Source organism: Lontra canadensis, unplaced genomic scaffold, assembly GCF_010015895.1.
Source record: "Lontra canadensis isolate GAN:19392208 unplaced genomic scaffold, GSC_riverotter_1.0 scaffold20, whole genome shotgun sequence".
NCBI classification, from domain to species: domain Eukaryota; kingdom Metazoa; phylum Chordata; class Mammalia; order Carnivora; family Mustelidae; genus Lontra; species Lontra canadensis.
This window is the reverse complement of record NW_022631014.1, coordinates 15,656,384-15,672,493: the sequence shown is the minus strand read 5'-3', so window position 1 is coordinate 15,672,493 and position 16,110 is coordinate 15,656,384. Positions and strand designations below refer to the sequence as shown.

At 38.4% G+C, this 16,110-nt stretch overlaps 1 protein-coding gene across 1 annotated transcript in view; it reads right to left on the bottom strand.

Moving 5' to 3' along the window:
- Positions 1-16,110, bottom strand: part of ULK4 (unc-51 like kinase 4) — a 583,110-nt gene that overhangs the window by 351,376 nt on the left and 215,624 nt on the right. Inside the window, exons 28-29 of the mRNA XM_032861108.1 lie at positions 13,272-13,323; positions 13,022-13,157 (exon numbers count right to left, since the gene is read on the bottom strand). Coding sequence (XP_032716999.1) covers positions 13,022-13,157; positions 13,272-13,323 — 188 coding nt within the window. The remainder of the gene's footprint in view (positions 1-13,021; positions 13,158-13,271; positions 13,324-16,110) is intronic.

The window sequence follows — 16,110 nt, the reverse complement described above, 5'->3', positions numbered from 1 at the left end:
AACATTGTGGACAACACACGGGCTATACTGCCAGGTGGGGAAGCTCACTGGACCACTGGTGTCCAAAGTTGCATTAGAGGTCAGTCACATGGGTATGGCCATGTGTCTGCATGCTAACCTTAGTTGCTCAGTCTCCAGCCCCTCCAGGAGTCAAGTTGATATGCTATAGCCCAAGGCCTCCACCAAAATTCACATTGATAGCATAAAGTATCTGGCACAGTTCAAGGCCCCCTGTATACAGAGGCTCTCTTATCAAGCAGGATAGTCCAAAGGCTCAGAAGTTATCTCCCAGAAGAAGGTCAAGGGTCAGTCTCTCTTCGTAACTTGTAGGGCTTGAAAACTCCACATTTCCTAAGTTAGCTCTTCAGAGCATACGTCCTGAAAAAGGAAACTGAGGCACTGAGTTTAAAGTGAGGCATTAAGTCAGATAAAAGAAGGATGTACCCTTCTGCTGCCAACCAGTATTTGGAAATTGTCAGCCAGAGAATTTCAATGGAAATGGGAATGGGAGGCTTCTGATGAGTCATACAAACAGGCTGGATGACGCCCCCCCAACCCGTCCTCATTCCCAGACTTAGCTGAATCACTGAGGAAAGGACCACAAGCCTATAAATTTACAAAAGCTTCCCATGTAATCTTCTATACTTTTCTTGTGGAAAGTACAAGAGAAAATGTGGACAACTGGTTAGAAATGTAATAAACAATCCCAAGAAGACTGAGAAAACACAAACTATTTTAAAATAGAACTAATAGGAATATGTAGAATCTACATTTAAAAAGAACACAAGGATGAAACTTCACTGACTGAAATCCAAATGTCTTAAGCTGTTTGAGGTCATCTAACCTGGAAATGGGAAGGAGAGATGAATCTTGTACCGGTCTGTGCATAAGAATGTTCCCAAAAAATACTGTTATGTTTTCCTCCCCTTAGGGAAAAAAAAAAAAAAAGGTAAGAGTCATAATAAATATGTTTAGAATACAAATACTGGGGGCGCCTGGGTGGCTCAGTGGGTTAAAGCCTCTGCCTTCGGCTCGGGTCGTGATCTCAGGGTCCTGGGATCGAGCCCCGCATCGGGCTCTCTGCTCAGCGGGAAGCCTGCTTCCTCCTCTCTCTCTCTGTCTACTTGTGATTTCTGTCTGTCAAATAAATAAATAAAATCTTAAAAAAAAAAAAAAAAAAAGAATACAAATACTGAATACATTGAATATACTTTCATTTCATCAAAGATAGGTTTGTAATGGTCAGCAAGAACTAGCCAGAAGAATGCTGTGATTTATTAAGCTTGTCTTCTAAACAGAGATAAAGCATCTGAGCTGATGGTCATTGGATCTTGCACTCCTCTGAATGTGACTTGGCAGGAAACAAAGAGTGATGAGTCCGGACTCCTGAAAAGGCTTAGAAGGAGACTGAACAGGAGAGAGCTGGCCCATTCTGATGGACAGGGGCTGGAGAGGAGCGCTCCAAGTGCCTTGAGCCTGAATACAGACTGAGATCGCTAACAACATAAGCCCCTACTCTTCTAGTTCTAGAATCCTCCCAAATAAGGGGTCTTTTCCAGGTCCCAAACATCTGGAACCCAGGCAGGAAAAGCCCTTTGTACTAAATCCACATCAACCCCAAAGGAGAGAACACACTTCTAAAAATCATATATTTAGAGATCCAAGGGATGTTCTCTTCCCTATCTTGCTAAGTGCCTGTGAAACTGGTGCCCAATTAGGTAAGCTGTCAGGAAGTGGAAACAGGCTATCAGAATAACTCTGCATCATTGGGAGAAGCTAATCTAGAAAAGTGAGCAAAGATCTGACCAAGTGGAAAGAAGAATCTGTTCTGCTGGGGGTAAGGGGAGGCCCATATCTTGAAGAGGACCACTCTGCTTGGAGTAAGCCACAAATTCACATTTCTACGTCTCAGTGGGGGGGGGGAGCTCTGAGAATTTTAGGGGAAAGAAGGATTCAAGAATAGAATATCCAAGGAACTTTAGAAGGAAGCACAATGAGGAAGATCCTGCTAAATGAAAAGCTGAATTACTTTACAAAATCTTAATAATTATTAAGTGTTGTGAGATCAAGAACATACATTTAAACTAAGGAAAGAAAGGTGACATACATTGGACAAGAAAGAGTGATCTTAGAAAAGGGGTTAGAATGGTTAGGACATAGCTTATGAAAATATATTACCAATAAATTAAGAATTAAAAAATTGTAACTTCCACTAAAATACTAACATGAGTAAATATTCACATGATCTTGAGTGAAGCACTTTGAAGCATGACAAAAGAAATGAATCAAAAAATATTTATAGCTTTAAAGTTTTTAAGTAGTATTTCTCAGTGGCAAAACCTCCATAAATGAATCAAATGAGGGGAAAATTTGCAGAATGTTGGCAGAACAGAGTGGATAATCTTAATATATAAAAGGCTATTGCAAACCAATAAATATCCAACCAAAAAAAAATAGTGGACAAAATCCATCCAAGAAGAATATAAATGGCTAAGAAGCATGGAGGGAAATGGCCAACTTCACTAACATCTAAAGGAATTCAAGAGATAACAAGAGTACAGCAAAATAAGTTCATAAAGGGAAGCTGGTAATATGAACTCTTCATCATCTCTGAAAAAAATTTACCAAAAACCTATCAAATGCCCTTAAAAATGTATTTAGTATTATAGTGATTCCAACCCTAGAGATTCAACAAAAATAAAAGTATGTACCCAAAGATGTAGCCCAAAAAGTGGCTCTTTGCAGCAGTATATATAATTATGAAACACTGGGAAAATCCTAGATATTCAGTAACTGGAAATTGTTCAAATCATTTTTAGTACATTTATAAATGTAGATAAGTAGAATACAAGGCAGTAATCCACTTATATTGGGATAGACAAAGATATTCACAGTATGGTGTCTGGGAATTGGCAGGAAAGATAGGTTCTAAGGAGGAAATTTCAGAAAATACTAAGTAAATCTTACCACAAACAGAGAAACCATATTGAAAAGCAGGCAGATATTAACATAAAATGGTAGGCGAGAGACAAAATGTGAAAAGCCTTGAATGGCTGGGTAAGTCCTGCGAATGTTACTTTCTACAATGCAAAGGTTTCTGTGCAAGGGACAATATGTGTTCAAAGGCATATCTAACAGAATACAAGATGGATTCAAAGCTTGGAGCATAGAGGAAAGAAATGTGTGGGGTTGGCTCAAGAGAAGACTGCCAAACAGCAAAGGCATAAAGGTGAAACCTGCCTGTGGAGAAGGCTGAGGACCTCCCTACCAGATGGCTGTGAAAGGAGTAGAGAACCTACTCTTAGGCATTTTCTGTACAGTTTTGTCCAAAAATTGATCTTGGTGCTATCTTGAGTCAACTCCAAAATTTTATAAACTGAGAAAGGCATGAACCAAATAAAGAGTTGATATCTTGAGAATTTTTCAGTCTTGTGATTTTTATGTGACCTGATATTCTGTTGTCTTGCATGGATGCATAGATATTTAAGTATATCAGAAGTTAAATGGATACATAAGTAGGTGAAGAAACAGGAAAATGGTATATACAAACATATATATTTATATATTTTAATATTTTTAAGTGAAAGAAAGATAGGTATGACTTCAAAATAAGTGTTAAATATAATTTCAGAGAGTAAACCCTCAGCTCTTCTGGATCTCTTCAACAAAACCAACAGCAAATTTTTATTACAAAGGCCTGAAAGGCTTAAAAAAAAAAGGCTTCAATAAAGCAACACTCAAAGTTAACCAAATATTATCCAAAGGACTGGAGCATTAGAATTATCCTGATTCAGAAGGATACAAGAATATCTGTCCTTACTTTAACTCTGAGATTATCCTACTTTAGATTCCTAGAGGTTGTATCCCAGGAGGGATCACTGTACCTCAATGCACTGCTTAAGGTAGACACTCAAAACATAGAAGGATTAAGTAAAAGGAACAAAGTAGAACATTATGATGCTTCTTTAGGCTACAAAAATAGTTGTGATTCAAATTTTATCTGTAAAATAAAATTATCTGAGGGAAAGCTAAAATTGAAATACTCTGTTCTGATTTCCATCAGAGATGACCAAGTTCACATCTATTTTAACATAGGATATTTGTGGTTAAGGGAGACAAAGGCGCAATAAAGAACCATCTGGATGCCCGTTAAGTTACCAACACATAAGCCAGGTAGTCAAACTCATGACTTTTATTGGATATTATTTCAAACCCAGATAAAGAGCTCTACAGTGTATTGCCACTAATGGAATCCACTTACAAATTCCAATTTCTAAGAGAAAATACAATTCTAATTTGTAAAAAATATAGCCCTTTCTGAGATTCTAAAAAACAAAGTCTTATTAATTTATGAAGTCATTATGGCCCTGATGATTGCACAGGTCACAAGAGAATTATAAAGAAGAAAGGCAATACTCATTTTCCCCAGGAGAGAAATGCTGAATGTCATATTGTCATAAAAACACTGTAAGCACATTTATATCAGCATGATCTCTTTTCAAAAAACACAAAGCTAAAAGAAAATATGAAAACTAAAATACATGTTGGCAAAGTACTTCCAGCCTAGCAAAGGCAAATTCCATAGAGATTTTCCCCATGGCTTGCTACCTGGCATAAAGCTTTTCCTGACTATTCTACCTAAAACAACCCCTTCCTCTTTCTCCTTATGATCATTCTCTATCCCCTGACACTGTTTTATGTTTTGTTTTTCGTTACAGTGCTCAAAATTAACTGCAATCATCTTATTTATCTGTTTACTGCTTTGTCTCACCCACTAGAATGTAATTGCACTGAGGGGCAGGGATCCAATCTTACCCACCATAGCATCCCCAGTGCCTGGCATGTGGAAGTCACTCAAAATATATTTATTGAGGGGAGGGAAGGAGAGAGGGCTTTAAACCTCATATACACAATCACAAAATGTAGTACAAATGACATAATCTACCTTTGTATGAATATTAAAATTTCCTCTTTCCCAAGAAGAGCAATGGTGTCTTTCCTGAGTGAACCAGATCTAGTCCCATTTATGGCTAAATACTGAAAGAGAAATGTCCTCACCTTGTGGAACAAGTCTTGGGGAAAAAAAACAGTCAGAAGAAGACTACTTTCGATACTACAAGTCCATTGATAATGAATTTGATATTAAACTTCTGAGAGGTGTCAATTTTAATTGATGAAGTCCCTCTGGACTCAAGTTTCATTAAATATTGTCTCTTCTGCATGAACCTTTCGAATCAAATCTTGTCTCTCTGCTGAAGGAAATCATAGCAATTTCCTGAGTATATATGGTTATCTTTCTTCCCAGGAAAAAACTTTTTCTCGTGAATCAGTTACATTAGTGGCATTCCAACCATCTCAGAGCGGGTGAGACTGAAGGAGGGAAGGAGAGGAGCAGGAAGTAAGAGCACATGCACCAAGTGTGGCAGAACCAAGATTTCATCACAAGTTTATTCTAATCACAAGACCCAGACTACCAAAGGCCAACATCACCAACTTTAGCATGCAGAGTCTTCTCCAACTGGTGGCAGACAGACAAGGAACTCAGAAAGGCTGCAAGCACAAGGGAGGTTTGACAACTGTTGCTGACATAAAGATGGAGGGACCAGTGAGAAGAAATGTGGGCACGCTAACGGAATACAAGGCAGCACAGAAACAGGGACTCTGGTCCTATGACTGTGTACTGAGGTGAATAATGGGCCCAAATCTGTCCATGTCCTAACCCCCAGTACCTGTGAATATGACTTTATTTGGAAGAAGCCGTGCAGATGTGGTTAAGGATCTCAAGATAATTTAAGGCAGGCCTTAAACATAATGACAGATATCCTTATATGAGAAAAGGAGAGGCAAACTCGAGGCGGACACAGGGAGAAGGCCATGTGAAAAAAGAGGCAGAGATTGGAGTGGACGCAGCTATAAACCCAAGACTGTTGGCAGCCATCAGAAGCCAGGAGAGAGGCATGGTTTCTCCCTCAGAGCATCCAAAAGGAAACTAACACTGCCAAGACTTTGACTTTGAACTTCTGACCTCCTGAACTATCAAAGAATAAATTTCTCTTGTTTTAAGCCAGTCAGTGTGTGGTAATTCAGCCTTAAGAAATGAATGCAAACTATGAGAAACTGAATTCTGCCAACAACCTGACCGAGCCCAGAAGCAGGTTTCTCTCATAGTCTCCAGGCAAGGACTCAGACCAGGGACACTTGACTTCAGGGGTGTGAGATCCAGGACAGAGATCCCAGTCACGCTACGTCAGACTTCCCACCTACAGAACTAAGTAGATGTTGGTTTAAGCCACTCAGTGTGTGATAATTCGTTATGCACCAATAGAGATCTAATGGAAAATTCAGAGTTTAATATTTTTGTATTATTACATTAGTTAATAATGTAATAAGGAAGTTACAAGGAAGTTTTGATGGTGAGCATCTTTTTCTTGTTCCTGATCTTAATGGAAAAGCCTTTGAGTAGTATTTCAAAACTGTGATCAAAAGAGTTCTGGGAGATGGTAATAGATAAGCCATAGGAAATAGTGTCTTAAGGTCATAAAATGTTGAGAAACACTGAGCTTCAGAAAGTTAAATGAGGGAATTGTGAAATTCAAAAGCCAAGGGATAGTAAACACACAAAATGTTTCAGAAAGAACATGTGTTCTGCGGCAGGTCTATGAACATTACACAGGCACACTGTTGAAGGAAGTTGGCTTCAACATTTAATTTATACTTAACTAAACATTTTTATTTGCAGGACTTACAGACTTGTTCAGTTAAAAAATATTAATGTCTGAAATATTTGGCTCTACCACACAGTACACATTCCAAAAAGGCTGTGCCTGTCTTGGTCGTTATTATATTCCCAGAAACTAGAAATATGCCTATACAGTAAGATGTACTCAATTAGTGCCAATGAATAAATAAGCTGATTGGGAGAAAAAACATTCTCTCTCCAGCTCACTTCATGTAACTATCCCATGCAGCTGTCCACTGGAAATAAGCTGGCCTGTTTACCACTCACTACTCTGTGCATTCCACACCTTTGTGTAACCCAATCTTGCCTATAAGACCTACTGCTTTTCTATGCAACCCTACCTAGATTTCAAAATCTAACTGAAATACCACCTCTCTATCAGTGGTATTATAATTTTCCACACAAAAAAGGCACTAAACCAATATTTACAACTAAAGTTCATCTCTTCAGAAAGCAAAGCATGTACACTGCAAAGAGGTAACACTTCTTTTATATTAATTCATGAATTTATATAGAAAGCAACCCATCCAGGATATTTATGATAGATGAGGTGATGGTTAATTTTATGTGTTAACTTGACTGGGCCACACGAGCACAGTTATTTGGTCAAACATCATTCTGGGTCTGTCTGGATGAGATTAACATTTGAGTCAGTAAACTAAGTAAAGCAGATTGCCCTCCCTCGTGTGGGTAGGCCTCATCTAATCAGTTCAAGACCTGGGTAAAACAAAAAGGCCGAGTGAAAGGGAACACCTCTGTTCTACTGCACTGAGCTGGGACATTGTTCTTCAGCCACCTTTGGACTGGAAGCATTGGCTCTTCTTCAGTCTCCAGCCTGTCAGCTTTCAGACTGGTATGTACCGTACCAGCTGGCCTGGTTCTCAGGCCTTCGGAGTCAAGCCAGAACTACACCATAGGCTCTCTGGGTCTCTAGCCTGCAGACTGCTGATCTTGGGCTGTCTCAGCCTCTACAGTCATGTGAGCAAATTTCCTTATTGTAAATCTCTTTCTTTGTATACATACATCCTACCGGTTCTATTTTTCTGAGAACCATAACTAATATTTAATAAGATATTTATTCTTACAACTGAGTTTTCATTCATATCACTAGCAGTTCTGATAAGCACCTGGAACACAGGTATTACATGGTATTTAACAAGATTAAATTACTGTGCTCCCTGAAATTTTGTTAAGGTCTTTAGAAGAGACATCCACTCTTTCCAGAGGATCAACACCCAGGAACCATTTAACCACCAAGTAGAAAGAGCCTTTCTGAGAACAAAGCCACATAGCTATAGACACAAACACACAGGAATGTCGACGTCACTCCCACCCCTGAATCCAGCTATATTTGATGCCAGCACAAGCTCATAATGTGAGTACATGAGTATTTTCCAAATTAGTTTGAGTGTTACTGTTTGCAAATAAAAGTCCTAACATAACACTTCCGTGTAAAAACTGGAAAGCCTACTGTATATGTGCATGAAAAGCCTATCCTCTTGGCTTTAGCCAAAGTATTAAGGTCAAAGAAAGATTAAAACTTTTTTTCTTGAAAGATTTTATTTATTTATTTGACAAAGAGAGACACAGTGAGAGAGGGAACATAAGCTGGGGTAGTGGGAGAGGAGGAGGCAGGCTTCCTGCTGAGCAGGGAGTCCATCATTGGGCTCAATCCCAGGACCCTGGGATTATGACCTGAGCCGAAGGCCGATGCTCAACAACTGAGCCACCCAGGCACCCCAAAAGTAAGATTAAAACTTTAACAAAATTATGGGGCACCTAAGTGGCTCAGTCAGCTAAACGTCTGCCTTCAGCTCAGGTCATGATCCCAGGGTCCTGGGATGGAACCCCACATAGTGCTCCCTGTTCAGGAGAGAGCCTGCCTCTCTCTCCCTCTGCTGCTCCCACTGATGGTGCTGTCAAATACATAAATAAAATCTTTTAAAAAAAATTTCAACAAAATTAAAAATATGGATATTAGTATGTATATTTGACAAGCCGAAGCCAATGCCATGTCACTCTTATAAACTGTAGAAACTTCACTATTCTTTCACTAACATACAAGAGACATACAAGATTTTATTAGTTTCAGGTGCACATCATGGGATTCGATATTTTTGTACATTATAAAATGATCTCTATGATAAGTCTAGTTACTGCTATCTGTCACTGTATGGTACAATATTACTGATGTTGGGTAAGCTGCACGTAACATCCCTACAACTTATTTATTTTATAACTGCAAGCTTATACTTTTAAAAATTATTATTATTATTATTTTATTAACATACAATGTATTATGTATGTTGTATGTACAACATACAATGTATTATGTATGTTGTTTGTACAACATACAATGTATTATTTACCCCAGGGGTACAGGTTTATGAATCATCAGGCTTACACACTTCACAGCACTCACCATATCACATACCCTCCCCAATGTCCATAACCAACAAGCTTATACCCTTAACCCCCTTCACCTATTTCACCAGCCTCCCGCATTCCCCCCCACACCCTCTTCAGGTAACCAACAGTTTATTTCCTCTATCTATGAGGCTGTTTTTGTTTTGTTTTGTTTTTTTAGATTTTACATACAAGTGAAACCATATGGTACTTGTCATTCTCTGTCTGCTTTATTTCACTTAGCATAATATCCTCTAGGTCCATTCACGTTGTCACAAATGGCAAGATTTCTCATCATTCTTAAGTCCTATATTCACCTACTCAGTGAAGAATATGAATTTTCTTTGATTAGCCTTTCTAAACTTACAATCACTAAGAGCTGTCATCAAAGACCAAACTCCTTGCCAAGATTTCTAGTTTTTCAGAATCAAGGTTAAATGAATACATTATATTTCATTTTTAAGTTTTTATTTAACATTTACTGAGCCCTTACTATACATACTGGCTAGGCACATTCAGCAATACCTATTTTAATGGCTATTTCACCTCTTTGAAGTATGTGCTATTACTATTATTATTGTTCTATCACAATCTTCCTTTTAAAGGTTAATAAGGAAAGGTTATAATAAATGTACCAGAGCTACTATTGTCAAGAGTGTACCGTGCCCCACACACTATACTAAGCTTCACAAGAGGTATCCTATTTAATCCCCACAACTATCTTCTGAGGTAGATACTACTGCCCCCATTCTGGGAGATTAGAAAACAAGGCCAAAAGAAGAAAATGTAGAGCCAAGATCTATGCATCACATCAGAGTCAGTCCACGAGCTTTGAAAACAACCTGCACCATATTCCAATCAATTCTGTAATATTATCCAAAGTAGATTTCAAATTGCTTAATGAGCACCTGAACTCATCTACACTACTTCTATTCTTGAGTTGTCATGTGGTTTTATTTGTATTTTCCTCCATAATTCCTCATCTCTGGAAAAAGATACACATTATAGGAAGTGCATACTATTTATTCCAAATCAAATGAGTAAAACAAAAGTGTAGAATTATAGATTTAACACTTTTTATTTTACAAACTCTTCCAAAAGTGGGCAAACTCCAGATAGGAAGAAATTTTATTTCATATTTGCATGGGTGTTAACCAGCTATTGGTAACCTGTGAGGTCCTCACCAATCAGAATGGCTAAAATTAACAAGTCAGGAAACAACAGATGTTGGCGAGGATGCGGAGAAAGGAGAACCCTCCCCTACACTCTTGGTGGGAATGCAAGCTGGTGCAGCCACTCTGGAAAACAGTATGGAAGTTCCTGAAAAGTTGAAAACAGAACTACCCTATGACCCAGCAGCTGCACTACTGGGTATTTACCCAAAAGGTACAAGTGTAGTGATGCAAAAGGGCACGTGCACCCTAATGTTTATAGCAGCAATGTCCATAATAGCCAAATTATGAAAAGAACCCAGATGTCCATCAACCAATAAATGGATAAAGAATATATGGTACATTAATTTATACAGTGGAATACTACTCAGGCATCAGAAAAAAAAATCAAAATCTTGCCATTTGCAACAATGTGGATGGATCTAGAGGGTATTACACTAAGTGAAATAAGTCAATCAGAAAAAGATAATTATCATATGATGTCACTGATATGTGGAATTTAAGAAACAAAACAGAGGATCACAGGGGAAGAGAAGAAAAAATAAGAAATTAGAGAGGGAGACAAACCATCAGAGACTCAAGCATAGGAAACAAACTGAGGGCTGTTGGAGGGGTGGAGGGTGGGGGAATAGGCATTAGGATGAAGGCACGGGATATACTGAGCCACGGGGTATTATATAAGACTAACGAATCACTGACCTCTACCTCCAAAACCAATAACACATCGTATGTTAATTGAACTTAAATAAAAATAAATCAATTTCTTAAAAAAAAAATAACCTGTGAAGTCCTGTTAAAGAAAATCCTGTCCCTACTGTGGAGGGTACATCTCAGGTCCTGAGAAATGCTTCTCTACAAGCTGTTAGACAGCAGATAGCCAAAGCAAATCTTTCAAAAATTACACTTCTCACAAAAAAATAAAAAATCTTTTGGGGCATTTTCTTATCAGAAAGATGTAAATAATTACATATGGTTTAGAAGTGTAAGATGGCACTGAAAGAATTAATCCCGTGAGAGAAGGTTCTAATCTTATATTTACCCACAGGAGTACAAACATACACTCAGAGATAACAAATGGAACCAAAAATAAATTTACTGATAGTTTCTCACATGAGAAAGTTTAACAGTGTTTCTTCCTATAGATAGCCACTTTCTTACTTTGGGTATCAAACGTATTCTAACAGTATATATTCATTATCAGAAGTCTCCCTGAAACCAACTGCAGCAGTGCAGAAATAAAAGAAACAGTCTGGCTCTATAAACCAAGCTATTACAGATCCAGCTCCAAGCAGTTGAGACAGGCCCCTCTGCCAGGAAGAGGTTCATACACACTGGCCACGTGCTTCATAAGATGAACCTTCTTAAACCAATGATGGGGGTTGAATGCTTCAGAATATGATCAGATCTGGCATCTATATAGTGTGGAAATGAGTTTTTTCTTACATGAGCACCGGTGATCTGGAAAAGTGGGACAAACTGATGGGGACATTTGGTGAAACTGCCACTCCTGAAAACCTGTTGAGCTCAGACAGCCCCGACCCTGAGGAAGCCTGTGCCTGTGAGCAGGCAGGCACACCAATGCAGGACATGCAATCTGGCCTCTGTTGAATTCTGTTATCTTTCCTTGAACAGTGATATCTGGCATACATTTCTCAGCTCTAGTTCCAGACATACGGTGGGGTTTTGTGGGTTACCTTCCAGACCACCACAGCAAAGCAAATGCGGCAACGAAACAGGTCAAAGGAACTCTGGTTTTCCAGCTCATATAAAAGTTCATTTACACTGTACTAAATAGTCTAGTAAGTGTGCAACAGCATTATGTCTAAAAACATGCATGTACCTTGGCTTAAAAAAACTTTATTACTAAAAAAGGCTAACACCACCTGAGCTTTCAGCAAGTCATGATCACTGACCACAGATCAATGTAACAAATACAATAATAATAAAGTCTGAAACAATGTGAGGATTACCAAAATGTAACCCAGAGACATGAGGTGAACAAATATTACTGGAAAGACTTGCTCAACAGAGGGTTGACCTTCAATTGTGAAAGATACAACATCTCTGAAGTGTACCAAAGGAAAGAATAATAAAACCAGGCAGTCCTGTCCTTCTGTTTGATAAGACTCACAGTAGGGGGGAAAAAAAACTTCAGTGTCCCTCAATTATGAGATGTCATTTTAGAGTTTCACATGTTTGCCTTGGGTCCTCTCAGTTGTCATCCTCCTGTATGTTTCTATGTGAACCATGGAGTCAAAGGAAAAAGATAACCCCCTCCTGTTTGTTAGTAGTAGAACATTATTTGTTCTAGCACCATCTCCACTCCACTCCTCCCCCAAAATACCCTATTTGTAAATAAGCTTAATTTCCATTCCAAGAGTTTGGGGTGAAGGAAGATTTCTTTCCATCTCTATTATTTCAGAGCAGAGCCAGGAAACGTCCTGATTCCATGTTTCCAAGAGTCTTACAGTGTTGACCTTGAATAATAAACTCTACCCCTCTGGCCACAAACACCTGTAAGTCCGCATAACCTCAGAGTCCTGTGCCTTAGGGAAAACAGGGAAGGCTCTAAATGGATTCTTCTGGGTTCCATGCAGTGTAGTAGCATAAGACACAGAGCCCAACCCCAACATTGGCCCTCATTTGACAGAAGCATCCTGGACATCCTACACTTCTCTACGTGAATGCAGCATGTGGGACTTACTGGGGAAGTAAGATGTCTCTAATGAGAGCTAGCAGATTGCTGTCAAAGTTCACCTCCTTCTTGTCATCCCCAACCTGGTTCACGAGTAGAGATGTGGTTTCTGAGAGTAACCGCAAGCTGAAGAGTCTCCACTCCACTTGAAAGAAAAAAAAAAACAAAAACAAAAACCACTAAGAATATGAGTACACGGAGAGAGAATGAAAACTGAATGTGTACCTAATGGCATTCTCGCTGATGTGGTCACACTTACCATTTTGGCTCTGAACCAAGGAGATCAAGGGTGGCAGGATATAGTCAACAACCTTAAAGAAAAGACATAAAAGATTTGGTTCCAATCTTTTTAACCACAAAACTGGTATTAACTACTATCAGCACTTTTCGCACTGACAGAATCACTAATCAAAAGAGGGGGGAAAATCAAAAGCTAAATTTATCCTGGATTTAAACTCTGCATGACATTTAATAAACCACCAAGCTCATTTAACTCTGAAAAACTCCTCAGGTCAAAATGACATTATGATCATCAAAATGGTAATTTATCAAACCTTCAGAGTTTACAAAAGAAACTTTACTATATAACACAAAATCTGGTTGGCATGGGTTGACTAAATCACCAAATTAACATATATAAGCTGGTGATCATTACTCAAATTTAAACTATACAATCAAAATATTGGGAGAAAAAGGAGATACTCAATCCTCATGCTTTATTAACTACATCAAAGAGCCATGACAAGTTAATCTTGGGTGTTTTTAGAAACTGATTCAAAAGCTATAAATCCACTCCACAAACCACCTCTAGGACTTCCTCTTAGTTTCAGACAGAGCACAATCAAATATGGTTTGAAACCTACTCCAAAATAACAAAATTATTCCCCTGGATAAAAATGAAAAATGAAGGACAAGTCATTTCCACATCTAATTTGGAAACCTACTCCCTCATTTGATGAACTATTTTGGCAACAATAAACAAAATTCCTGTTGTTTACAAGTGAATTTATTCCAGACCCTGAAATATGTATTTGTTCTATCTACACTGAAAAAAAAAAAAAAAGAATTTTTTTCTCTCTACACTGAAAAAAGGGCAGGAGAAACTGGTCACACCTCAACAATACCATCTTGCTGTCCAAACCAAGGAAAGGAAGCTCTGCACAGATAAAGATTTCCACACATGGGGAGTAGACCATCAGTATGAACCTACTCTAGCTCCACTTTATATAAAAAAGTTTACATATGATATTATATCTTGATATTTGTGCAAGAACCGAAAGAACTAGAGATGTTTTGTTTATCCTCTTCCATTAAGTGATGTCACGTCACTGAAAGCCTCGATATCCTGCTCCACTAAGGAATCTTTACAGCTCTAAACTTGCAGTTATGTCAAAAGCAAAAACCATGCAAAGGAAAGAAATATATCCTACTATTAACACCTATTAACATGATCAACACTTACCTTAAAGGCTTTAGAGAAGTGGGACTGACATAAATGATCTAAGTGTCCAAGTTTAAAGAACAGTTAAGCATGGTGAAAAAGCAAGACCATCAGAAGATGAAGGGACAAAAATTAGTATTCCTATATGCCTACAATATAACCAATCAAATGACATAATTAAGATACAATCTACAACAACAAATAAAATTCTGAAGTATCTATGATATTATGATTTCTACAGAAAAAAATGTAGAAAATATTTATAGGTATGATCACTATTGGTAGACTTCTGAAAAAACCTTGGACGTTGTCACAACCATCCTTACAACAAGAAAAATGCTAAACCAACAAAATCAACAGGTCTTTGTAGACCTGATCAGAGAATTGATGTCATGGAACAAACTCCTGCCCCAAATGCTTAAGAGCCAGGCAAATACAGAGAATCACAGCTTTATGGGAACATGAATCACCACTGGAGCTGGCAACTGATACAAAGGAGCCTGAGGTTGGGAGATAAAAACTCCTAGAGCCCAGCCTCAGTGGAACCCAACACTCCCATGAGTTTAACTTCCCAGAATCCCCACTAGATTCTCTGGGTGAAAATCAAAGAAACACCCCCGTCCCTATGCTTCAGGCAGAAAGAAAAAAAATTAACCATTGTGAAACATGCTCAAAGCATTCTTTTCTCCTCAACAAAGGTCTGGACACAGGGAACACTAGTTCACCAGAACCTAACCGACCTGGGTAGGACAAACCCAACTCCAACACCCTCTAAGCCTTCCTGTCTCCTCTGTGGGGGGAAATAACTGAGAAGTACTTCTGAAGATCTTAGACCAAAGGCACAGGCTCACAGAAAGAATCCTAACCATAGGACTGTTGGATGCTTCCCCTCCCACAACAATATCAACAGAACTCCAGTATAATAACACAGATTACAACTGAGACAGTTCCAAGACACAGGTTTTATGTCAGAAGGAGTTATTAGGAAAACCCAAACAACAGGATTTAACAAAAACAAGGATGCTGCAGGGAATTTTAACCTCTGGAACAACAGGTTCAGCAAACAGTGAACATAACCTGGCTTCAAGCCATATACATGTACAATCTCACACTAATGACTCATTTATCTCAGTTCATTCTACCTGATAGGTCAGGTTGGAGTGAAATATTCGAAGTGTTAAGAGAAAAAAACCACCAGCTTCGACTTCTGAGTGAAACTATCCCTCAAAAGTAAAAAGATAAATAAAATTTTCTCACAAACAAAAATGGAAGAAATTTTCTGTCAATAGACCTGCCTTACAAGAAATATTTTTTAAAAGTTTTTCAGAGAGAGCCACCCAGTTGGCTCAGTCAGAGGAGCATGCGACTCTTGATCTTGGGGTTGTGAGTTCAAGCCCCACACTGGGTGTAAAGATTACCTGAAAATAAAATCTTTTGAAAATAAAAAAGGTCTTCAGAGAGAAGAAAAAATGATACAGGTCAGAAACTCGTATTTCTGTGTCAGAGAAGGAATAAATGAAAGTAACACAGAGTCATTGATGAGAAGACTCAGAGAGGTTAACTCTCCTCAGAATTAACCCCTAATTCCAATGTATATTCCAAGGAGGTTTTCATGAACTACTCATATTGATTCCATAGTGTATTTGGAAAGTAGTGA